Genomic DNA, 25,845 nt, shown 5'->3' with positions numbered 1-25,845 from the left:
TTATGTACGGTTCCCAGAAGGAGAAGAGAGAGAGAGGACCTGAGAAAATATTTGAATACATTATAGTGGAAAGCTTCCCTAACATGGGAAAAGAAATAGCCACCCAGGTCCAGGAAGCACAGAGAGTCACAGGCAGGATAAACTCAAGGAGAAACACGTTGAGACACATAGTAATCAAATTGACAAAAATTAAAGACAAAGAAAAATTATTGAAAGCAACAAGGGAAAAATGACAAATATCATACAGGGTAACTCCCATAAGGTTAACAGCTGATTTCTCAGCAGAATCTCTACAAGCCAGAAGGGAGTGGCATGATATACTTACAGTGATGAAAGGGAAGAACGTACAACCAAGATTACTCTACCCGGCAAGGATCTCATTCAGATTTGATGGAGAAATCAAAAGCTTTACAGACAAGCAAAAGCTAAGAGAATTCAGCACCACCAAACCAGCTCTACAACAAATGCTAAAGGAACTTCTGTAACTGGGAAGCACAAGAGAAGAAAAGGACCTATAAAAACAAACCGAAAACAATTAAGAAAATGGTCATAGGAACATACATATCAATAATTACCTTAAACGTGAATGGATTAAATGCTCCAACCAAAAGATACAGGCTCACTGAATGGATACAATAACAAGACCCATATATATGCTGTCTACAAGAGACCCACTTCAGACCTAGGGACACATACAGACTGAAAGTGAGGAGATGGAAAAAGATATTCCATGCAAATAGAAATCAAAAGAAAGCTGGAGTAGCTATACTCGTATCAGATAAAATAGACTTTAATGTTACAAGAGACAAGGAAGGACACTACATAATGATCAAGGGATCAATCCGAGAAGAAGATGTAACAATTATAAATATATATGCACCCAACATAGGCGCACCTCAATACATAAGGCAACTGCTAGCAGCTATAAAAGAGGAAATCGACAGTAACACAATAATAGTGGGGGACTGTAACACTTCACTTACACCAACAGACAGATCATCCAAAATTTAAATAAAGAAACAGAAGCTTTAAATGACACAATAGGACAGATAGATTTAATTGATATTTATAGGACATTCCATCCAAAAACAGCATATTATACGTTCTTCTCAAGTGTGCACGGAACATTCTCCAGGATAGATCACATCTTGAATTATAAATCAAGCCTCAGTAAATTTAAGAAAATTGAAATCATATCAACCATCTTTTCTAACCACAATGCTATGAGATGAGAAATGTGCTTTGTGACCGCCTGGAGGGGTGGGATAGGGAGGGTGGGTGGGAGGGAGACACAAGAGGGAAGAGATATGGGAACATATGTATATGTATAATTGATTCACTTTGCTATAAAGCAGAAACTAACACACCATTGTAAAGCAATTATACTCCAATAAAGATGTAAAAAAAAAAAAGAGGTGCAAAAAAAAAGAGAAAGAAATGTATTATAGGGAAAAAACAAACACATGGACGCTAAACAATACGTTACTAAATAACCAAGAGATCACTGAAGAAATCAAAGAGGGAATCAAAAAATACCTAGAGACAAATGACAATGAAAACACAACAATCCAAGACCTATGGGATGCAGCAGAAGCAGTTCTAAGAGGGACGTTTATAGCTATACAAGCCTACCTCAAGAAACTAAGAAAAATCTCAAATAAACAATCTAGCCTTACACCTAAAGGAACTAGAGAAAGAAGAAAAAACCCCAAGGTTGGCAGAAGGAAAGAAATCATAACGATCAGAGCAGAAATAAATGAAATAGAAACAAAGAAAACAATAGCAAAGATAATAAAACTAAAAGCTGGTTCTTCGAGATGATGAACAAAATTGATAAACCATTAGCCAGACTCATCAAGAAAAAGAGGGAGAGGACTCAAATTAATAAAATTAGAAATGAAAAAGCAGAAGTTACTATAGATACCGCAGAAATACAAAGCAACCTAAGAGACTACTACAAGCAACTCTATGCCAATAAAATGGACAACCTGGAAGAAGTAGACAAATTCTTAGAAAGGTATAACCTTCCAAGACTGAACCAGGAAGAAACAGAAAGTATGAACAGACCAATCACAAGTAATGAAATTGAAACTGTGATTAAAAATCTTCCAACAAACAAAAGTCCAGGACCAGGTGGCTTCACAGGTGTATTCTATCAAACATTTGAGAAGAGCTAAAACCCATCCTTCTCAAACTCTTCCAAAATATTGTACAGGAAGGAACACTCCCATACTCATTCTACGAGGCCACCATCACCCTGATACCAAAACCAGACAAAGATACTACAATAAAGAAAATTACATATCAGTATCACTGATGACTATAGATGCAAAAATCCTCAACAAAATACTAGCAAACAGAATCCAACAACACATTAAAAGTATCATACACTATCATCAAGTGGGATTTATCCCAGAGATGCAAGGATTCTTCAATATACACAAATCAATCAATGTGATACACCATATTAACATAACAAATTGAAGAGTAAAAACCATATGATCATTTCAATAGATGCTGAAAAAGCTTTTGACAAAATTCAACACCCATTTATGATAAAAAGTCTCCAGAAACTGGGCATAGAGGGAACCTATGTCAAGATAATAAAGGACGTGTGACATACCCACAGCAAACATCATTCTCAATGGTGAAAAACTGAAAGCATTTCCTCTAAGATCAGTAACAAGACAAGGATATCCACTCTCGCCACTATTATTCAACATAGTTTTGGAAGTCCTAGCCACAGCAATCAGAGAAGAAAAAGAAATAAAAGGAATACAAAGAGGAAAAGAAGTAAAACTGTCAACTGTTTGCACATGACATGATACTATACATAGAGAATCCTAAAGATGCCACCAGAAAACAACTAGAGCTAATTAGTGAATTTGGAATGAAGTTGCAGGATACAAAATCAATGCACAGAAATCTCTTGCATTCCTAAACACTAACAACGAATGATCAGAAAGAGAAATTAAGGAAATAATCCCATTCACCATTGCAACTAAAAGAATAAAATACCTAGGAATAAACCTACCAATGGAGGTAAAAGACCTGTACTCAGAAAACTGTGACACTGATGAAAGAAATCAAAGATGACACAAACAGATGGAGAGATATACCATGTTCTTGGAAGAATTAAAATTGTGAAAATGACTATACTACCCAAAGCAATCTACAGATACAATGCAATCCCTATGAAATTATCAGTGACATTTTTTTACAGAAATAGAACAAAAAATCTTAAAATTTGTATGGAGACACAGAAGACCCCGAATAGCCAAAGCAATCTTGTGGGGAAAAAAACGGAGCTGGAGGAATCAGACTCCCTGACTTCAGACTATACTACTAAGCTACAGTAATCAAGACAATATGGTACTGGCACAGAAACTGAAATACAGATCAATGGGACAAAATTGAAAGCCCAGAGATAAACCCGCACACCTGTGGTCAACTAATCTATGACAAAGGAGGCAAAGATATACAATGGAGAAAAGACAGTCTCTTCAGTAAGTGGTGCTGGGAAAACTGGACAGCTACATGAAAAAGAAGGAAATTAGAACACTCCCTAACACCATACACAAAAATAAACTCAAAGTGGATTAAAACCTTAATGTAAGTCCAGATAATATAGAGCTCTTAGTGGAAAACATAGGAAAAACACTCTTTGACATAAATCACAGCAAGATCTTTTTTGATCCACCTCCTAGAGTAATGGAAATAACAAAAATAAACAAATGGGACCTAATGAAACTTAAAAGCTTTTGCATAGCAAAGGAAACTATAAACAAAATAAAAAGCCAACCCTCAGAATGGGAGAAAATATTTGGAAATGAATCAACGGACAAAGGATTAATCTCCAAAATATATAAACAGCTCATGCAGCTCAATATTAAAGGAAACAACCCAGTCAAGAAATGGGCAGAAGACCAAAATAGACCTCTCTCCAAAGAAGACATACAGATGGCCAAGAGGCACATGAAAAGCTGCTCAACATCACTAATTATTAGAGAAATGCAAATCAAAACTACAATGAGGTATCACCCCACAGCAGTTAGAATGGGCATCATCAGAAAATCTACAAACAACAAATGCTGTAGAGGGTGTGGAGAAAAGGGAACCCTCTTGCACTGTTGTTGGGAATGTAAATTGATACAGCCACTATGGAGAACAGTATGGAGGTTCCTTAGAAAACTAAAAATAGAATTACCATATGATCCAGCAATCCCACTACTGGGCATATACCCAGAGAAAACCATAATTCAAAAAGACACATGCACCCCAGTGTTCATTGCAGCACTATTTACAATAGCCAGGTGGAGGCAACCTAAATGCCCGTCGACAGATGAATGGATAAAGAAGATGTGGTACATATACCATGGAATATTACTCAGCCATAAAAAGGAACAAAATTGGGTCATTTGTAGAGACGTGGATGGACCTAGAGACTGTTATACAGAGTAAAGTAAGTCCAAAAGAGAAAAACAAATATCATATATTAACGCATACATGTGGAATCTGGAAAAATGGTACAGATGAACCAGTTTGCAGGGCAGAAATAGAGAAACAGATGTAGAGAACAAATGTATGGACACCAAGGGGGGAAATTGAGGGGTGGGGTGAATTGGAAGATTGGAATTGGCATGTATACACTAATATGTTTGAAATGGATGACTAATAAGAGCCTGTTGTATAAAAAAATAAATTAAATTAAAAAATATTGAATCTTCTAATCTATGAACAAGTATGCCTTTCCATTTATTTTATTTAGGTCTTTAACTTCTCTCAGCCAATTTTGCAGCTTTTAACTATACTAGTTTTTCATAGCTTTTGTCAGATCTCTCCTTAGCCTATCTTTTTTTTAATGCTAAACAACAGTGTTGAAAATTTCTTCCCAATTTTTCATTGCTAATTCATAGAAATATAATTGATATTTGTGTATTGATCTTAGGTCCTACATAAGACTACTACCATCCTTGCTAATCACCCTTGATATAGTAGCTTTTTTGTAGATTCCATCTGATAGTCTACACAGATGATTGTATTTTCTGCAAGTAAAGACAGTTTTATTCTTTCCTAATCTGGATGCCTTTTATTTTGCTTTCTTGGCTGCTTGTACTGGGTAGAATCTTCAATATGAGGTTGCATAGGACTCAGGGAGACTGCCTGGTTCTTTACGTTCTCTCTCCCTAGTTGTGGCTCTGGAATTCACTATGGGCGGTAAGCTGAGTCCAGTAATCTGGCTCATCTGTGTGTTTGCTGTCTCTCGGGGATCATTCTCTTTTGTTGCCTGCTGCTTATTGTCTTGATATGGTTGTTTCAAGCAGGTCGGTATATCCTGTTACTCTTCCTTGGCTAGAATCAGCGTGTCCATACTATCACACATCTAGTCCAATCAAGTTTTTATCCTCACCACTCACTAAAGACAGTTGCCAAATTCATTAGTTACTTATCAGTCCTCTTTTTTGGCCTATACAGCATTTGGAGTAATTGATCACTCTCTTTCTAGGTACTTGCTAACTTATTGTGCAGGATACTTCTTGGTCCTCTTCTTTCTTCCCTGGCCACCCTTTGCCGTCTTTCTTGAATTCTGTTTAACTTCCAAACCTTTAAATGTTTGAATGCTCCATGGGTTCTTAGTCTTTGTGTTAATACTCTTTAGTGGTTTCATTCAGCCTAATTACTTTATATACCTTTTTATAGGTTGATTATTCTAAATTTACATTCTCAGTCCATCACTCTCTCCAGAACAGCATACTTTTATGTATTCAGCCGCTTATAAATATATCCATTTGGTTGTGAAATAGGTATCACAAACTTAACAAGTTGAAAACTGCACTTCTGAACTCTACCCCTTAAAAATGCTCCACTTGCTAATTCTCCTTTTGGTAAATGGCAACTCCACCATCCCACTTATTCAGGCCATAACTTTGGAGTAATTTTGGCTTCTCTGTTTATCTTTGACCCAATATTTGGTTCCATCACCAAAAATCCTATTTGGTGTGCTTTCAAAATACAGTATATCCAGAATCTGACCACTACTTAACACTGCCACTTTGATTAGTATGGTCCAGACCCCATCTTCTCTCTCCTCCTTTAACAAAATACATTCTTAACTGGAATCCTTGGTTTAGTCCTTTTAAAAGGTGAATTAGAATATGTCATGTTTCTGCTAAAAACTGTCTAGTTTTTCATTTTATCAGGATTAATAAAAGCCAAGTCCTACAAATGTATAGTCTGGTCCCCTGCTGCCACTGTGGCCTCATTTCCTGCCATTCTTCCTCTCACTTCACTATAGGGACACTGAAAGGTTCTTTTTTCCCACTTTTTCACTTTTTTCAAATCTCTGCTCCAGTGTTATTTTAAAAAGGCCTTCTTTTATCACTCTTCGATCAAAAAGTTACGGTTCTCTCGTAAAGTAATAACCGTCCCTTTTACCTTCCTTTATTTTCCTCCATAGTTCTTACTATCTGGTATCTTTTTATTTTCTTGTTAATTCTGTCTTTCCAATTAGAATGTAAACCCTGTAAGGACAGGGACATCTCTCTGTTCAGTACTATTCCCAGCCCCTACAACAGTGTCTGGAAACAAAGTACGTACTTAATACATACTGATAGATTAATGCCCTGGATTCTCTCAACCATTTTTGATATGTGATCCAAGCTTTTCCTTAGAGTATAGGATCTCCTATGATCCCAGAGTTAGAGATTCTTTCATACTCTAATAGTATTTGAGTTTTCAGCTTATAGTTTTCACTTTTTATTAGTCACTTGGCTCTACTCTGTCTGCACTTATCTCTGTTTTGAGTGTTGTTTGGGGATATTGTTGAAAAGACTTTTGTTACATATTTGAAGTTGACGTGGCAAACATTTATCAGTTTAAAACAGTCAGACTAATTACTGAATCAGTGTGCTGAAATTGTTGAGGATACCTAGATTCTCTGATTTTACTAGTCTCTTGAAAATGTATACGTATTTCAGTCGTTGCTTTAAAAAATTATGCTGAATTTTGAGGAGTCTGAAAGGATCCCTACTTTAGAGATGTTTGGAAGTGTTGTTTGTAGTTGGACACAGCACAATCAATAAATGTTTCATTTGTATACTATTTGCATATACTTATTCTGTAGATCCTAACACTTGGAAGATCCTGGGACCTAAAATGTCCAAGATGCCTGTCATTTCTTGTAGGTTGAAAAGTAATATGTAGTAAATGATAATATTAAAATATCAAAAAGGATAGTATTAGAGATAGATTTGTGATGACTTCTTTTAGTTCTTGGCTCATTTCTTGGACAATTGCCACTTTACTCATACTTCCGTTTCAATCAGTTTTCTTTAATGTGATCTCTAATATGAATCTCAAGTCTTTCTGTTTGTTTTTGTTTTGAAAAAATCCGTAGAAGTTACATCAGTCCTATATACATTTTTTTTTCTGTTAGAAGCTTCTTGATCAATATATATATATTTCCTGATGACTTGAATCCTCTGGGTACTCTAAATACTCACTGAATGACTTTACAAATACACATGAAAATTCTGAACAGTTGTTTATTCTTGGTTCTTGTGTTTTCATGGGAGCCACAGGTAGGGGAAAAGCAATCCTTTCTCTCTTTCTCTTTGAAAGGATAATAAGTTCAGTTGATTAACTACAAAACTTTTTATTTGATTTATATCAAATAGACACACAGAGCAGAAACAGGACATCGTATCTTATCATGTTTTTCGTTGGCTTCTAGAGTGTGCAGTAGCCAGGATATTACAAAGTTAAAGTCTTGCCAGACATGATAGGTTCAATTCTTTGCTGTTCTTAGCCTCTTTATGTTGTAGGCTTTACATCACCATTAATGAAGAACATATTTCAAATAACTTAGATCTTTAGTAATAAACAGTTGTTTCTCCAGTACACTTTTGCTCTCCAGTCAAATGCTCCAGTGAAGCTTCAGATGGGAAAGTGGGGGGAAGAAGAGGCTCAATGTTTGGGAGCTCTTGAGTAGTGAGGCATTCTAATATTGACCTTGGTCTAAGAACCACAAAGGAAAATCTGTTTCTCCACTTTTTTTTTTTTGCGGTACGTGGGCCTCTCACTGTTGTGGCCTCTCCCCCTGCGGAGCACAGGCTCCGGACGCGCAGGCCCAGCGGCCATGGCCCATGGGCCCAGCCGCTCCATGGCATGCGGGATCACCCTGGACCGGGGCATGAACCCGTGTCCCCTGCCTTGGCAGGCGGACTCCCAGCCACTGCACCACCAGGGAAGCCCTCTCCACAGTTTTTAGATTCCATGGGGGAAAATCTTATTCAGAAGTGGCTTTTAACTTTTGGGTTTAGTCTAGGGTTGGAAATGTAATAGACACTTTTGTTTGCAAGCAACAGAAACTAACTGTGGCTAACTGAAAAACAAGGAGATAGGTCATTAGAAGCTCATGGAATCTAAGGGAGAGCCAAATTATCAGTACTTAAAGGGTAGTATAAAGCCTTGAGTAAGGGTTGAAACAAAAAAGTTTTACACCAGAATTGACTTTTGCAACAAGCAAAAACTACTCAATGTTTCTGTAGAAAAATTAGAAAGTAAAAAACCACTCATAATCTCCTAGAAATTAAAACAAAAAAAATCGAAAAGAAAAACCTGATAGTTACATTAATATTTGTTTATGAGTAAAATTGAACACGTTAAAAAAAGCCATTTATAGTTTTTTGGTAAATATTTGCTCAGGCTCTTCAATTATTAGAGGGTTAGTTTTTTTGGTCAAATCTATCAACTTTTTCCTTGGTGGTTTTTCTGTCTTTGTTGTTATGCTGAGAGTGGTTTTCCCCGTTTACGTATTGTAAAATATTTTAAATACATTTTTGATTCAGTGGATCCATTTTTTCTTTTTCCTGTCTCCAAATATTCTCTTTAATAATGGTGGCCATTAACCATGGTTCTTCTTTCTTTATTTTTCAAAAATTTTTCTTTAATTAAAGTATAGTTGACTTACAATATTATATTAGTTTCAGGTGTACAACATAGTAATTTGATATAGAATATGCCGCAAAGTTATTATGCAATATTGATTATATTCCCTGTGCTGCACATTGTATCCTTGTAACTTTTTATTTTGTACCTAGTAGTTTGTACCTCTTGAACCCCTTCACCTGTTGTGCCCCTCTTCACATCTCTCTTCCCTTCTCTCCCCGCTTCATAACTCTCTCCCCTCCCCTCTCTCCCACTAGTTTATTCTGTCTGTGAGGTGATATCTCATTGTGGTTTTGATTTGCATTTGTATATGATGATACAAATAAAGAGATTCTGTATAAAAGAGAAAACATACAGTATAATATTTGTCTCTCTGTCTTATTTCACTAAGCAAAATATCCTCCAGGTCTATTTTGTCGCAAATGACAAAGTTTTATTCTTTTTTATAACTAATAGTCCATTTTGTGTGTGTGTGTGTGTGTGTGTGTGTGTGTGTATTACATCTTCTTTATGGATATTTAAGTCATTTCTGTGTTTTGGCTGTTGTAAATAATACTGCTTGAACATTGGCGTGCATATATCTTTTCAAATTAGTGCTCTTGTTTTTTCAGGTAAATACCCAGGAGTGGAATTGCTAGATCATATGGTAGTTCTATTTTTAATATTTTGAGGAACCTTCATATTGCTTTTCATAGTGGCGGTACCAATTTACATTTCCACCAGCTGTGCATGAGGGTTCCTTTTTCTCCACATCCTCATCAATACTTGTTATTTTTTGTTTCTTTGGATGATAACCATTCTCAGTTGTGAGGTAATATCTCATTGTGGTTTTGATTTGCATTTGTATTTGATGATAGTGATGTTGACCATCTTTTCTTGTACTTGTGGGCCATCTGTTTCTTCTTTGGAAAAATGCCTGTCCAGGTCCTCTGCCCACGTTTTAATTGGGTTGTTTAGTTTTTTGATATTGAGTTGTATGAGTTCTTGGTTTAGTTTGGATAGTAATCCCTTATTGGACATACCATTTTCAAATATCTTTCCCCATTCAGTAGGTTGTCTTTTCGTTTTGTTAGTTTCTTTCACTGTGAAAAAGTGTTTAAGTTTGATTGGGTCCCATTTGTTTATTTTTGCTTTTGTTTCCCTTGCCTGAGGAGACAGATCCAAAAAAATATTGCTAAGACTAATTTCAAAGAATGTATTGCCTATGCTCTCTTATAGGAGTTTTATGTTTTCAGGTCTTGCATTTGGGTCTTTAATCCATTTTGAGTTTTTGTGTGTGGGTTTGTTTCTGGGCTCTCTATTCTGTTCCATTGGTCATGTGTCTGTTTTTCTACCAATACCATAGTGTTCTGATTATTGTGGCTTTGTAGTATAGTCGGAAGTCAAGGAGTGTGATACCTCCAGCTTTTTTTTTTTAATTGCTTAGGCTGTTAGGGTTCTTTTGTGGTTCCATACGAATTTTAAGATTATTTATTCTAGTTCTGTGAAATATGCCACTGGAATTTTGATAGAAATTGTATTGAGCCTATAGATTGCTTTGGGTAGTATGGGTATTTTAACAATCCATGAACATGGGATATCTTTCCATTTATTTGCGTCTTTTTAAATTTCTTTTATCAGTGTCTTATAGCTTTCAACGTACAGGTCTTCACCTTCTTGGTTAAATTAATTTTTTAATTTTATGGCCACACCATGCAGCTTGTGGGATCTTAGTTCCCTGACCAGAGATCGAATCCGGGCCCTTGGTAGCTCTAACCACTGGACTGCCAGGGAATTCCTGTCCTTGGTTAAATTTATTCCTAGGTGTTTTATTCTTTTGTTTTTGAAAATTCTGAATCATTTTATTGGATAAAGATATAAAACTGCCTATACAATATTCTTTTTTTTAACATCTTTATTGGAGTATAATTGCTTTACAATGGTGTGTTAGTTTCTGCTTTATAACAAAGTGAATCAGTTATACATATACACATGTTCCCATATCTCTTCCCTCTTGCATCTCCCTCCCTCCCACCGCTCTAGGTGGTCACAAAGCACCGAGGTGATCTCCCTGTGCTATGCGGCTGCTTCCCACTAGCTATCTATTCTATGTTTGGTAGTGTATATATGTCCATGCCACTCTCTCACTTTATCACAGCCTACCCTTCCCCCTCCCCACATCCTCAAGTCTATTTTCTAGTGGGTCTGCGTCTCCATTCCGGTCTTACCCCTAGGTTCTTCATGACCTTTTTTTTTTTTTCTTAGATTCCATATATATGTGTTAGCATACAGTATTTGTTTTTCTCTTTCTGATTTACTTCACTCTGTATGACAGACTCTAGGTCCATCCACCTCACTACACATAACTCAATTTCATTTCTTTTTATGGCTGAGTAATATTCCATTGTATATATGTGCCACATCTTCTTTATCCATTCATCCGATGATGGACACTTAGGTTGCTTCCATCTCCTGGCTATTGTAAATAGAGCTGCAATGAACATTTTGGTACATGACTCTTTTTGAATTATGGTTTTCTCAGGGTATATGCCCAGTAGTGGGATTGCTGGGTCGTATGGTAGTTCTATTTGTAGTTTTTTAAGGAACCGCCATACTGTTCTCCATAGTGGCTGTATCAATTATCACACCAGTCAGAATGGCCATCATCAAAAAATCTAGAAACAATAAATGCTGGAGAGGGTGTGGAGAAAAGGGAACACTCTTGCACTGCTGGTGTTTATTCTTTTTGGTGCAATTGTAAATGGAATTGTTTTCTTAATTTCTATTTCTGATAGTTTATCATTGTGTATAGAAATCTGCCAGTTTTTGTATATTGATTATGTAACGTGCAACTTCACTGAATCTATTATTTCTAATTTTTTTTGGTGGAGACTTTAGTGTTTTCTATATATAGTAGCATGCCATCTGCAATGACAGTTTTCCTTATCCCTTTCCAAATGGAATGCCTTTATTTCTTCTTCTTGTGTGATTGCTGTGGCTAGGACTTTCAATATTATGTTAAATAGAAGTGGCAAGAGTGTGCATGCTTGTTTTGTCCCTGATCTTAAAGGAAAAGCTTTTAGCTTTTTACCATTGAGTATGATATTAGCTGTGGGTTTGTCGTAAATGTCCTTTATTATGTTTAGGTATGTTCCCTCTTTACCAAATTTGTTGAGAGTTTATCGTAAACAGATGTTAAATGCTTTTTTTTTTTTTTGCATCTGTTGAGATGATCATGTGCTTTTCTTACCCTTCACTTTGTTAATGTGGTGTATCACATTGATTGATTTGCAGATATTGGACCATCCTTGCATCCTGAAATACTGCTTGATCATGATGTATGGTCCTTTTTATGTGTTGTTGAATTCTGTTTGCTAATATTTTGTTGAGGATTTTTGCATCTGTGTTCATCAGAGATACTGGTCTGCAGTTTTCTTTTTTTGTCTTGTCTTTTTCTGATTTTGGTATGAGGGTAAAGCTGGCCTTGCAGAATGAGTTTCAGAGTGTTCTCTGCTCTTTAGCTTTTTGGAATAGTTTGAGAAGGATAGGTACTGACTCTTTAAATGTTTGGTAGAATTGCCCTGTGAAGCTGTCTGGTCCTGGGCTTTAGTTTTTTTGGAGTTTTTTGATTACTGATTCAATTTCATTACTCGTAATTGGTTTGTCCATATTTTCTATTTATTTGTTCCTGATTCGGTCTTAGAAGATTGCAATGTCTAGGAATTTATCCATTTTTGGGGGGTTGTTCAATTTGTTGGTGTATAACTGTGGTATTATGATTGTTTGTTGTACTTCTGTGATGTTGGCTGTAACTTTTCTTTTGTTTCTAATTTTATTTGGGCTCTCTTTTTCTGGAAGATTGTGACTAAAGGTTTATAAGTTTTGTTTCTCTGTTCAAAAACCCAGCTCTTGGTTTCATTGGTCTTTTCTGTTGGTGGGTTTTTTTTGGGTTTTTTTTTTTCGGTCTCTATTTTATTTATTTCTGCTCTGATCTTTATTATTTTCCTCCTTCTACTAGCTACCTTTGGGCTTTGTCTTCTTTTTTAATTCTGTTAGATGGAAAGTTAGGTTGTTTGAGACTTTTCTTGTTTCTTGAGGTTGGCTTGTATCTTCTCTTGGAACTGCTTTTACTGTGTCCCATAGATTTTGGAAAGTTTTGTTTCTGTTTTCACTTGTCTCAAGATATTTTTTGATTTCCTCTTTGATTTGTTCATGGACACATTGTGGTGTTCTTTTTTGTGATTTGTTTCTGGTAGCATGTTCAGTCTCCACGTGTTTGTATTTTTTCCATTTTTCTTTTTGTAATTAATTTCTAGTTTCATACCATTGTGGTCAGAAAGGATGCTTGATATAATTTCAATCTGTTAAATTTACTGAGACCTTTTTGTGGCCTAGCATGTGTTTTTTCCTGGAGAAAGTTCCATGTGCACTTGAAAAGAATGTGTATTCTGTATTGGGATGAGATATGTATTCTGTAGATATCTATTAAGTCCATCTGGTCTAATATGTCATTTAAGACCACTGTTTCCTTATTGGTTTTCTGTCTGGATGATCTATTCATTGATGTAAGTAGGGTATTATAATCCCATACTGTTACCATATTTTGTCAGTTTTTTCCTTTGTGTCTATTATTATTTGCTTTATATATTTAGGTGCTCCTATTAGGTGCTCCTATTAGGTGCTCCTATATTAGGTGCATATATGTTTACAAATGTTACCTCTGCTTCTTGGATTGATCCCTTTATCATTATATGATGTCCTCCTTTGTCTTTTGCTCTGGATTTTGTTTTAAAGTCTGTTCTGCCTGATAAAAGTATTGCTACCCCATAAGCTGTTATTCTTAAGGTTGTAAGGAGATATCATTAGCACTGCCCCTTCAAGTTAATTCTGATACTTAATGTCTTAGTAAGGTGGGATTGCTATAACAAAACACTATAGACTGGTTGGCTTAAACATCTGGCATTTATTTTTTATAGTTCTGTGAGTTTGAGAAATCCAAGATCAAGGTGCAAGCAGAGGGTGTTGAGGACCCTTTCCTGACTTGTAGACATCCGCCTTCTTGCTTTGTCCTCACAGAGAGGGAGAGAGAGCTTTACTCTCTCTTCCTTTTCTTATGAGGACACTAATGCCAGCCTGTGGGCCCTGCCCTCATATAACCTAATTACCACAAAAAGACCCCACCACCAGTTAGGTATTCAATATATACATTTTGGAGGAACACAAACATTCAGTCCATAATACTTCTTTTATCTTTTCTCTTTTCTGCTTCCACCTGAGGAAGATGATTCTGTATTTTTTATTTGCTTTTATTTTGAACATTATTTACTGTGATTCTGACATCAAAGAAGAACACAAAGTAAAAACTAAAAGTTCTTTCTTTAATCCTTAGTAGTGTCCCTCCTTAGAGTAACTAATGTTTATCTTCCAGAGTATATAAAAAATTATTGTCAGTATATATGGAATATGTGGCTCATTTTTTTACATTTATATCTTCAGTCCATCTGGATTTGTGTGTGTGTGTGTGCGTGTGTGTGTTTAGTAAAGCAGGGGTAGATCTATTTCCAAATATTAGCTCTTGTCCTTTCATCATGTCTTGACTAATTCATTATTTCCCCACTTGTACAACATATTACATATTGTATGCCATTCTATATGTTGATCTGTTTGTGTACTTTGAATTGTTTTAAGACATTAAGGTTTTTATTATTTTTACTTTAGTATTCTTTCTCCCCTTTACTGTGCTATTGTGGGGTTTTTTTTAAACATAGTGTCCCTATTCTAGTTTCAATAAGTTTTGTCATGGTTTTTACTGAAGTTGCATTGAATTTGTGTGCTAACATGGAGAGATTTGCTGTCTAAGTAGTAGGTATTACGTCTTTCTTCTCAGGAACATATCTTCCATTTACTCAAGTTAATTTCTCAGGTTTCTAGATTCTTTACAACATTATTCATGGGTGTTTTAAATGTTAATATTTTGCAAATATTGACTTTTTCTACAGTAAGTTTGTAAAGGTTATCACTTGTTATGGCATGATGAATATACATTTTGTATACAGTTTGCATGGTTTGCAAGCAACCACATTATTTGTCCTAATAGCACTTTACTTGGCCTTCTTAGGTTTTTCTAGTAATAGGTTTTTCAGATAATAATTTTGTCTTTTCCTTTCTTATTCTTATTCTTCCTTCTTTCCTTTTCTTGTCTCATTGAATGGGAATTTCTAGTCTAAGTTGAATGATGATAATGACAGTGCACCATCTTGTCTTGGTCTTTCATTAATAACCATGCCCCCTTTTAAATTTTAGCGTTGTGATGGCCATTGATTTGAGAAAAATCTACTTTATTATTAAGACTCCTTTTCTCAGTTGTTACTTATTTTTTAAAAATCAGATAATGAGGGCTTCCCTGGTGGCACAGTGGTTAAAAATCCACCTGCCAATGCAGGGGACACAAGTTCGAGTCCTGGTCTGGGAAGATCCCACATGCTGTGGAGCAACTAAGCCCGTGCGCCACAACTACTGAGCCTGCACTCTAGAGCCCGTGAGCCACAACTACTGAGTCTGTGTGCCACAACTACTGAAGCCCGTGTGCCTAGAGCCCGTGCTCCACAACAAGAGAAGCCACCACAATGAGAAGCCTGTGCAGCACAACAAAGCATAGCCCCTGCTTGCCACAACTAGAGAAAGCCTGCGTGCAGCAACAAAGATCCAATGCAGCCAAAAATTAAATTAATTAATTAAAAAATTAGATAATGAATATTGAATTCTATTAAATGTCTAAATTAAATTAATTAAAAAATTAGATAATGAATATTGAATTCTATTAAATGTCTTTTTGGCATCAGATGAGAAAGTTACGTGACCTTTCAGTGTGATGAATAGTTTAAAAATATCCTTACATTCTTGAATATCCTACTTGGTCATTGTGTCTTTTTCTTTAAATAAAGAGCTGTGTGTTCTTTCATAATATTATATGAAATTTTCAATATTTGTAAATTGCCCTTTCATTTGCATAGTTTTGGGTATAGTACTAGGCTTACAATAGCTTGTTAAAATGCATTAGAATACTTTCATATTTTATATGTTTTAGGTTAAATTTTAAAATCTTTGTAATTATGCTTGAAAGCATAATTACATATTATGTAAAGCATAATTACATAATGATGGTACATTTTTTGGACTTGATACTTTTTTGGCGGAGTGGCTAAAAGAAAGCCTTTTTCTGCCATAGCTGTTAAGTATGGTCAGTGTGAATTGTCAGTCCTTTTTTGTAATATCCTCAATCATCTCTTGGGTGGTAAAGTTTGCCCTCTTATCTAGCTATCTAGCTATGTATGTATCCATGTATGTATCTATCTAATATACTCATTTATGGTTTTTTTCCTTCCCAAGAAGGAAAAAATATTATTCATGGAAATAATATTGTGTAAAGGTTTTGTTGTTTAGAACTGTTGAATATGTTTAAACACATTTTTCTTGGTTATCTTTTTAAGTGATACTTTTCTGCATTTTTGTATTTATTTAAAAATATTAACTAGACATAACTCTAAATTTTAAAGGTATTTATACAGTTTCTATATTCAAGTGCTTATATTGGTTTACTTTTTAGTTTGAGCATTTATTTTGCCAGGACATGTATGTAAGTTGTAAACTCTCCAAGGATTTGTTATATATGTTCTGATATACCTGTTAGTGAAGATCATCTTGCTTGAGTTTAGTATTCATGAGTATTAGTCCTATGTTCCTAAAAATGATTTATATTTCATCCATTGCTTTTAGGAAGGAAATCATTATTATAAAAGTGAAGTTTGGTATCATTTTATTTTAACTTTTGCTTGTAGAATAGTTTTTTTTTCATCTGTGAGATAGAAAAACTTAATTTCACATTTATATGTGTTTTTTGAATTCATGTTTTCTGGCAATTGGTCTATCTTTAATGAAGTCTTTTATACAGATTTTTGGTAGAGGAACTCTCCAAAGGAAGAAACTTTGGTATTATATTTGGTTTGACAGATCCTAAATGTGTTAATTATCTGTTGCTGAGTAACAAAATACCCTAAAATTTAATAGAATTAAAACAGCATATATTTATCACCTCTCAGTTTCTTTGGGTCAGGAATCTAGGCATAGATCAGCTGGGTCCTTTGTTTCAGAGTCTCTCACAAGGCTGCAGTCAGGGTGTCAGCTAGGGCTGGGACCTTACCTGGTGGCTTGACTGGGGAAGGACCTGCTCTTAAGCTTACTCTTGGCCCAATCTAGTGCTTTTCCACTGGAACACATATTGGTGATTATTTGATTCACCTGAGAATCATTCTTTGGGTCTTAAATCCAGCCCTGGGAACATCTAGCTCTTTTCAGTCCTTCCTGTTACTCGGTCATTAGTGTCTGTGTGTGTGTGTGTGTGTGTGTGTACTTACACAAGGAGAAGAAGGAAGAGGAAAACAGGAAGGGAGGGAATTTGATAATATGTTAATGTAACTTTTTTTCATTTTTAAGAACTACGCTTTTTTGTTTTTCCTTAGGTGCCTTAGCTGGACCAGTTATTGTGGAGCCACATGTCACAGCAGTATGGGGAAAGAATGTTTCGCTGAAGTGTTTAATTGAAGGAAATGAAACTATAACACAAATTTTATGGGAGAAGATACATGGCAAAAGTGCACAGACTGTTGCAGTTCATCATCCTCAATATGGATTCTCTGTTCAAGGAGAATATCAGGGAAGAGTCTTGTTTAAAAACTATTCACTTAATGATGCAACAATTACTCTACATAACATAGGATTCTCTGATTCTGGACAATATATATGCAAAGCTGTTACCTTCCCACTTGGAAATGCTCAGTCCTCTACAACTGTAACTGTATTAGGTAGGTGTACTTAAATTGCATATTTTGGTGGTGTGGTGAGGATTATTGTAAAAGTATTTTCAAGAACTTAAAATAATTGAAATTATATATAAATGTAGGTTTAAAATAAAATAATTCAGATATGTTTTTTCAAGTTCTGTCATAAAATTCTATGATTCTAGACTCTCAGTTTAAACTAAATCTTGTCCCTATCTATCTGTGTATCTATATAAAGCTGTGTAATTTATAACTCTTTTACTTTCTTCATGAAAGATTGTTTTTTATTTATAATACTAAGTGCTGAGATTCTTTGACATTTATTTTCATTATTTCCCCTCAAATTTTCAACCTTTAAATTACCATCTTTAAATAAGCTTTTCCATTTTTTAAGTGACTGTGGTCTTAGAGCCATTGACATCTCATGTTTGTTTTTCAAATCAGATTTTATTTCTGCTGTTGCGGATTTGCATAGCTATTTGAATCTTGGTCTGTTGCTTGCATTGAAAGATCTTCTGCCTTTTCCTATCTGAAAACTATTAAAGTTTATAGCAGAATTTAGGAAGAGCTTATTAGCATTAAAATAGTCACCTGCAGTGAAAGGTAAACCAATTTGGAATAGCTGGTGAGTACTTTTATAATACTAGAAGGAGGATTAAGGAGTAAAAGCAACTGTAGCCATTTCCACCCAGAGTGGAACTCCTTTAATGGGTGGTCTTTGCTATGAATCTGCCTGTTTGCCTGTCAGGGACTTTGTAAGGTCTGCTGATAGCTTTCCCTACTCAATCCTTCTTCACTTTTCTCCCAGATGTTGTTCCCTAATAAGCCTTTTGTACTCCTCATTTGATCTCAGTGTCTGCTTCCAGAGAACCAAATAACTACACAGCCTCTAATATTTAATGGCATGATTTCAGGGTCACTGATGTGCAGGAAAGAAATTTTGTCCAAATATGTTATATATTTTTTCATGTTGAGAAATACTATTTAAAAATAGAAATAACATTAAATATTTGAAGACTTTAATGTTTAAGAGCCTGCCCTAGGAGCTGTGGGAAAAATATAACTTATGTTTACAAAATTGATACCTTTGAGACCTGTTTTGATTGGAAGGCAGGGCATAAATATCTGAAAAATCAAGTGCAAGCCATTGGGGTAAAAAAAGTCACAGGAAAATTCAGTGTCAAGAAAAAATAGAAAAATAGTTCGCATGTAGAAGAGAGAACTCGTGAATAAGACTTTTTGCTTTAAATTTTAGTAATTCCCCTTAAATTAACACAATACTCAGTGGTTTAAAACTCGACTGTTGGTAGTATAAGACTAGTCACGCTTTTAGCTGGGTCTTCTTCTCTAACTTCATCTATTCCACTCCTTGCTCTACTTCTCCCAGCAACCCAAATTTTATAATCATAATTAACTATTTACACTTCATTAACACCTATATTTTTACATGTGTAGTTTTCTTATGCCTGGATTGCCACCTTTTTCCTCCTGTCTCTTTCTTCTAGATTCTTCTATTTACTACTCATCAAACCACATCCTTTTTTTTTTTTTAAATACATTTATTTTATTTATTTTTGGCTGCCTTGGGTCTTCGTTGCTGCACCCGGGCTTTCTCTAGTTGTGGCGAGCGGGGGCTACTCTTCGTTGTGGTACGCGGGCTTCTCATTGCGGTGGCTTCTCTTGTTGTGGAGCATGGGCTCTAGGCATGCAGGCTCAGTAGTTGTGGCACGCGGGCTCTAGAGTGGAGGCTCAGTAGTTGTGGCGCACGGGCTTAGTTGCTTAGTGGCATGTGGGATCTTCCTGGGCCAGAGCTTGAACCCGTGTCCCCTGCATTGGCAGGTGGATTCTTAACCACTGTGCCACCAGGGAAGCCCCAAACCACATCCTTTTGGAAGCCATTCTTGAAATATCTACCCCTTTGCAATTTGATGGGGTTTTTTTGCTCTTTTGCCTTTGTATCTTGAGCTTATCTGTGTTGTAGCAATTAACATAATGCTTATTGTATGTCTTCTTCACTATAAATTTATGGTGGACTGCAACTGTGCACTTTAAAATTTAACTTTATATCCCTAAAGCCTGTAAGAGTTTCTGGTATGTAGCAGTAATACACTAAATGTTATTTAAGTAGGGTATAGGAATGGATAAATAAACTCTGTAGTTTAGAAATGTTATGTAGAAAAGTAGTTGAGCCAGTCCTTGAATGGTGGATAGGTTTTAGGTAGGCAAAAAGGAAAGAAGTATAGGGAGGAGAATGAGCCAACGCAGGGAGGCAGAAAACAGCATATATTAGGGCAGAGTTTCTTCAGAATTGGCATTGTTGAACTTTTGGGCTGGAATTCTTGTGATGAGCTGTCCTGTGCATTGTAGACTGTTCAGCAGTATCCATGACCTCTACCCACTAGATGCTAGTAGCAGTTCCTTAAGTTTCAACAAGTTAGAATGTCTCTCAACATTGCCAAGTGTCCTCTGCGGGACCACTGAGTAATTTGTTGATTGTTCAAAGGATTTATATAAAATACAAGAATTAAAGGCTAGAAAGGTAGAGCAGGACCACTTTAAAGTAATCTAAATATTAAGATGGGGAATTTGAGCTTTATATTGCTGGAAATGCAAACTTAGTGTACAGCATTGTACTTCTTCTCACCTCTCTTCTTTTATTCTCAGATTCTTACTGTTTATTATTTATTTATTTATTTATTTTTGGCCACACTGCACGGCATACAGGATCTTAGTTCCCTGAGCAAGGATCAAACCTGTGCCCCCTGCAGTGGAAGCATGTAGCCCTAACCACTGGACAACCAGGGAAGTCCCAGATTCTCGCTGTTTAAAGCATGGTTCATGAACCAGCAGCAGTGGCATCACTTGGGAGCATGTTAGACATACAGAATTACAGACCCCTCCCAGACTTGTTGAATGATAAATCTACATTTTAGCAAGATCCGCAAGTACTTTTTATGCACAGTAGAGTTTGAGAAACACTGCTTTGACCATCTTCTCACCTTGCTTAGAGGGATACCTAACTCGTAGACCTGATTTAGAAGTAATGTGATGAAAGTTGTGATTTAAGATGATGAGTCTGGTGTTTTTGATGGATTGAAATGAAGAGTCCTGAAATCATAATGCCTCAGCCATGAGGCCATGAAAGCTTGAAGTTAATTTTCTAATTTCTTTCACTTGAGTGAGGAAGGGAACTACTACAAAGGAAAAATTAGCAGAACGTTGTAACTGACTATATATAATAAACTAGGGAGGTTTGAACAGTAACAGGTTTTGAACCTTAGTGATTGAGTAAATTATGTTACCATTAATTTAAATGGGCATATCTGAATAAAAAACATGTTGGGGATTGGGAGGATGAGACGATGAACTCAACATTTGGCTTATTGAGTTGGAGGATACATAGGCAAACAATTCCAGGTAGGTGGTTAGAAACTATAGAGTCAAGCTTTGTATCAAAAGCAAATAAAATCAGGGATCATCCAGGTAGTAGTGTTTATCAGATAAAAGTTTTTAAGAAACTTATAAAAAGTAACTGAAGGCCTAAGACTCAGTATTTATTAGGGCAGAGATTGGAAGAAATAGAGATGAGGTGTTCAAATAGATAGCTTTGAGAAAAACTGTCAAAGTAATATTATTCATATCAAGAGAAGAAAAAAGTTTTTAAGATTACTCTAGCAGCTTTTTCCCACAGTGAGAATCAAGCCATACAGAAAGTGATTTCAGTGACCATTTTATCAGTTCTCCGAAGGCTGGCACATAGCTACTATCATTCTAAATGCATAGCCCAGAAGTTAATTCATTACTTACAGCAGATACCTGAAGGCATTAGAACTTAATTCTTTTGGAACTGATTGGGAAGAACTGCACTAAGTATCAAATTTTACCAAATCAGTCAAAGAGAACAGGCAAAGAAAAGTATTGAGTGTATAGATTAGGCAGTGACATTAGAGTTTCAAAGGAGTAGTAGTAATAGAAAGTGAATTAAGGAAATGTAATATAGCAAAAAGCTTTGGGAACACTAAACAACAGATGCCCCATAGCAGAAGAGTTGTACAATTGGTTACTTCCTTTTGATATATGGGATATTATATAGTTGTTAAAATTATAGTTAAGAGAAGTATTGCTGCTTGAAAATAAAATGAGCCACAAAACTGTAGGTATGCCATGATTACATCTATATAGAAACTAGAAACAAATAAGAGAAGGAAATGGAAGAATATGATAATGACTGGATTAAGATATTACAGTTGTGGATAAGTTTTCTTTGTTTTTCCAATTTTTAGTAATATTACTTTTGTAATTAAAAAAAAAAAGATTTCCACTGCTGCACATGATGGAGTAACAGGGACTGGATTGACCCTTTCTCTCTCTAGCAACAAAAAAACTAGGCAACTTAATAGGCATGGTAGGATTATGATCCCTGAAAGAAGGAAAATAAACAAGATGAGTTCTACAATTGCTCCAGCCTCCTCCTTAGGCAGTTTCCAGTGACAACTCAGTGACAAGGAATTCAGGTAGAGAATGCTAGTCTCACTGAGTTTAAGAGACAGATTGGACAGGTGATTAGAATTTGTGGAACAGAATACTGGAAAGAAGGGAACATGAGAGAGAAAGAGAGAATGTGTGTGCTTTAGAGACCTACAGAATGGCCCTCTGAAGTCTTTGGCTTAGTACTGATCTATGTGCATGTGAGAGGAAACTTTTGAGGTGGATGAAAGAACCAACAGAAAGAAGTAGGCTTAACAATCCTGGCATTAATGCAGGGCCGGGAAAACTTCATGTTCCCCCAAATCAGACTATATAGGGCATTGGGTAGCATCTTAAGAGGAAGCAACAACAAAACTACTAGACAGGGAAGGGTGCAGAGAAGTTAACTTAAATGTTGGGGAATATGAGAAAAGTTAACTTTAGAAAGCAACTGAAGTGTACAACCAGGAGATTGATTCCCTTCAGAAGAAATAGAAATAACAATTTAAAATTGACTTTAAGGTAATTTTTTAAGTTCCTCGAAGATAAAAGCCTCTATTGATGGCACAGGTTAGTCACATTAACGCTCCCATGGTGGGGGATGGGCAAGTGAAATGTTAAAAACCATTGAAAACTTCAAAGAAATAACAACATAGTGTGGAATATAACTAGACCAAATCTAAGAGAAGGTGGAAACAGAGAAATAAACCTAGTACCGAAAGCTGAAATCTGTATTCAACCTTGGGGACATTAGACAATTCAGAAGAGACACTTAAGATGATGAACTAAGATTTCGAGAACCTTGAGAAGTGAGAGAGACGAATATCTGAATGCAAGTCTGCTCAAGATGGGATGTCTAATAACCTTTCTTATATTCTCCTGGTACCCAGATGCTTAACAGTTTTCAGAATAATAGTACACGTGTAGTAAACCAGTCTTCTTATAGACTTCTAGGCCTGGTTTATATCACTTGAGTAGTCTGAAATTAAGGAGATCCTGGACTGGATAGTGTTCTCAGGAGCTAGCTTAGCAGAAGAAAACAAAGAAAGGTACTGCATTCTAAGCCTCAGATTATTTCTACCTTCATTATTCAAACTCAAGGATTCATCTGCTTGAATAACCAGGCATACAAGTAAAGAAGACTCCACAAGCAGCAGCCAGCGCAAACAAGACAACAGAAACAGACCTGCATGAGATGTTGGAATTATCGGACACAGACTGTTAAACAACAGTGCTTACCATTTGAAGGGATAAGTCAATCTCTTAAATTTCTGTAGAGAACAAGAAATTTGGTCTACTTCAAGGCCAAATTACTATGTGATATATATAGTAATTTGGCCTCGAAGTAGACAGCTAACTCTTAGTACAAACATACCTTGGAGACATTGTGGGTTCAGTTCTAGACCACTGTAATAAAGCTAGTATTGCAATAAAGTGAATATCACAGTAAACCAGTCACATGAATTTTTGGTTTCCCAGTGTTATAAAAATTATGTTTAGGGCTTCCCTGGTGGCGCAGTGGTTGAGAGTCTGCCTGCTGATGCAGGGGGCGCGGGTTCGTGCCCCGGTCCGGGAGGATCCCACGTGCCGCGGAGCAGCTGGGCCCGTGAGCCATGGCCGCTGAGCCTGCGCGTCCGGAGCCTGTGCTCCGCAATGGGAGAGGCTGCGGCAGTGAGAGGCCCGCGTACTGCAAAAAAAAAAAAAAATTATGTTTATACTATACTATAGTCTGTTAAGTGTGCAGTAGTATTACGTCTTCTTTTTTTTTTTACATCTTTATTGGAGTATAATTGCTTTACAATGATGTGTTTCTGCTGTATAACAAAGTGAATCAGCTATGTGTATACACACATTCCCATATTCCCTCCCTCTTGTGTCTCCCTCCCACCCTCCCTATCCCACCCCTCTAGGTGGTCACAAAGCACAGAGCTGATTTCCCTGTGCTATGCGGCTGCTTCCCACTAGCTATCTATTTGACATTTGGTAGTGTATGTCTATGCCACTCTCTCACTTCGTCCCAGCTTACCCTTCTTCCCCCTCCCCATGTCCTCAGGTCCATTCTTTACATCTGCATCTTTATTCCTGTCCTGCCCCTAGGTTCTTCAGAACCACTTTTTTTTTAGATTCCATATATATGTGTTAGCATACGGTATTTGTTTTTCTCTTTCTGTTACTTCAGTCTGTATGACAGACTCTAGGTCCATTCACCTCACTACAAATAGCTCAATTTTGTTTCTTTTTATGGCTGAGTAATATTCCATTGTATATATGTGCCACATCTTCTTTATCCATTCATCTGTCACTGGACACTTAGGTTGCTTCCATGTCCTTGCTATTGTAAATGGTGCTGCAGTGAACATTCTGGTACCGACTCTTTTTGAATTATGGTTTTCTCAGGATATACGCCCAGTAGTGGGATTGCTGGGTCGTATGGTAGTTCTATTTGAGTTCTTTGAGGAACTCCTACTGTTCTCCGTAGTGGCTGTATCAATTTATATTCCCACCAACAGTGCAAGAGGGTTCCCTTTTCTCCACACCCTCTCCAGCATTTATTGTTTGTAGATATTTTAATGATGGCTATTCTGACTGGTGTGAGGTGATACTTTATTGTCGTTTTGATACAATAGTATTATGTCTTAAAAAGCAATGTACATACGTTAATTTAAAAAACATTTTGTTGCTAAAAAGTGCTAACCATCATCTGAGTCTTCATCCAGTTGTAATCTTTTCACAGTAGTAACATCGAAGATCAGAGATCCTCATAACACATATAATAATAAAGAAAAAGGTTGAAATATTGTGAGAATTACCAAAATGTGACAGAGACAGGAAGTGAGCAAATGCTGTTGGAAAAATGGTGCTGATAAACTTGATCAATGCAGGGTTGCCCCAAACTTTCTGTTTGTGAACAATGCAATATTTATGAAGCACAATACAGCAAAGTGCAATCAAATGAGGTGTGCCTGTATATAAAAGCAGTTAACTGATAAATTTTATGCATTTGAATTAAAAACTTCTGCTCATCAAAACACACCATAGGATAAAGAGACAAGCCCTAAATTGGTGGAAGATATTTTCACATATAATCAGAAAAGGACTCTCCCAAATCAGTAAGAAAAAAACAATTGGCTTTAATAGGTATTTTGCAGAAGAAGAAATTCCAAATGGCTCATAAACAAGAAAAGATCCTTAACATCATTCATAATCTGAGAAATTAGAAACAAAGTTTCAATGATATGCTGTTACATACTTACGAGGTTGGCAAACATTGAGAAGTCTGGTTATCAACTGTAGTGGGTATGTTGGACCAACCAGAGTGCTAAGATTGGGAGTAAATTGGTACTTTGGAAAGCTTTTTGGCATTATCTGGTAAATAATGGAAATAAACATAGTACCAAGGGATAAACTACAGGAACTTTTATACAAATATACCAAGATACATGAATGAAAATGTTTCTTATAAAATTGTTTGTACCAAACAGGAAATAGCACCAATGTCCAACAGTAAATGAACCATACAGTAGTTAAAACTAATAATTTATACAATTGCATGCAAATCTAAATGATCTAAAAGTAAAAACTAAAAAAAAGAAGAATTGCAAAATAATAATCT

General features: G+C 36.1%; 1 protein-coding gene across 3 annotated transcripts in view; it reads left to right on the top strand.

Moving 5' to 3' along the window:
* The window catches only part of NECTIN3 (nectin cell adhesion molecule 3), a 137,512-nt gene that overhangs the window by 32,426 nt on the left and 79,241 nt on the right, over positions 1-25,845 (top strand). For all 3 annotated transcript variants that reach the window (XM_004272074.3, XM_049710320.1, XM_004272073.3), the window contains exon 2: positions 17,448-17,789. In XM_004272074.3, coding sequence (XP_004272122.1) covers positions 17,448-17,789 — 342 coding nt within the window. The remainder of the gene's footprint in view (positions 1-17,447; positions 17,790-25,845) is intronic.

Source organism: Orcinus orca, chromosome 5 (genome assembly GCF_937001465.1).
Source record: "Orcinus orca chromosome 5, mOrcOrc1.1, whole genome shotgun sequence".
Lineage (NCBI taxonomy): Eukaryota > Metazoa > Chordata > Mammalia > Artiodactyla > Delphinidae > Orcinus > Orcinus orca.
The sequence above is the reverse complement of the archived record's forward strand: the minus strand, read 5'-3'. Positions and strand labels throughout refer to the sequence as shown.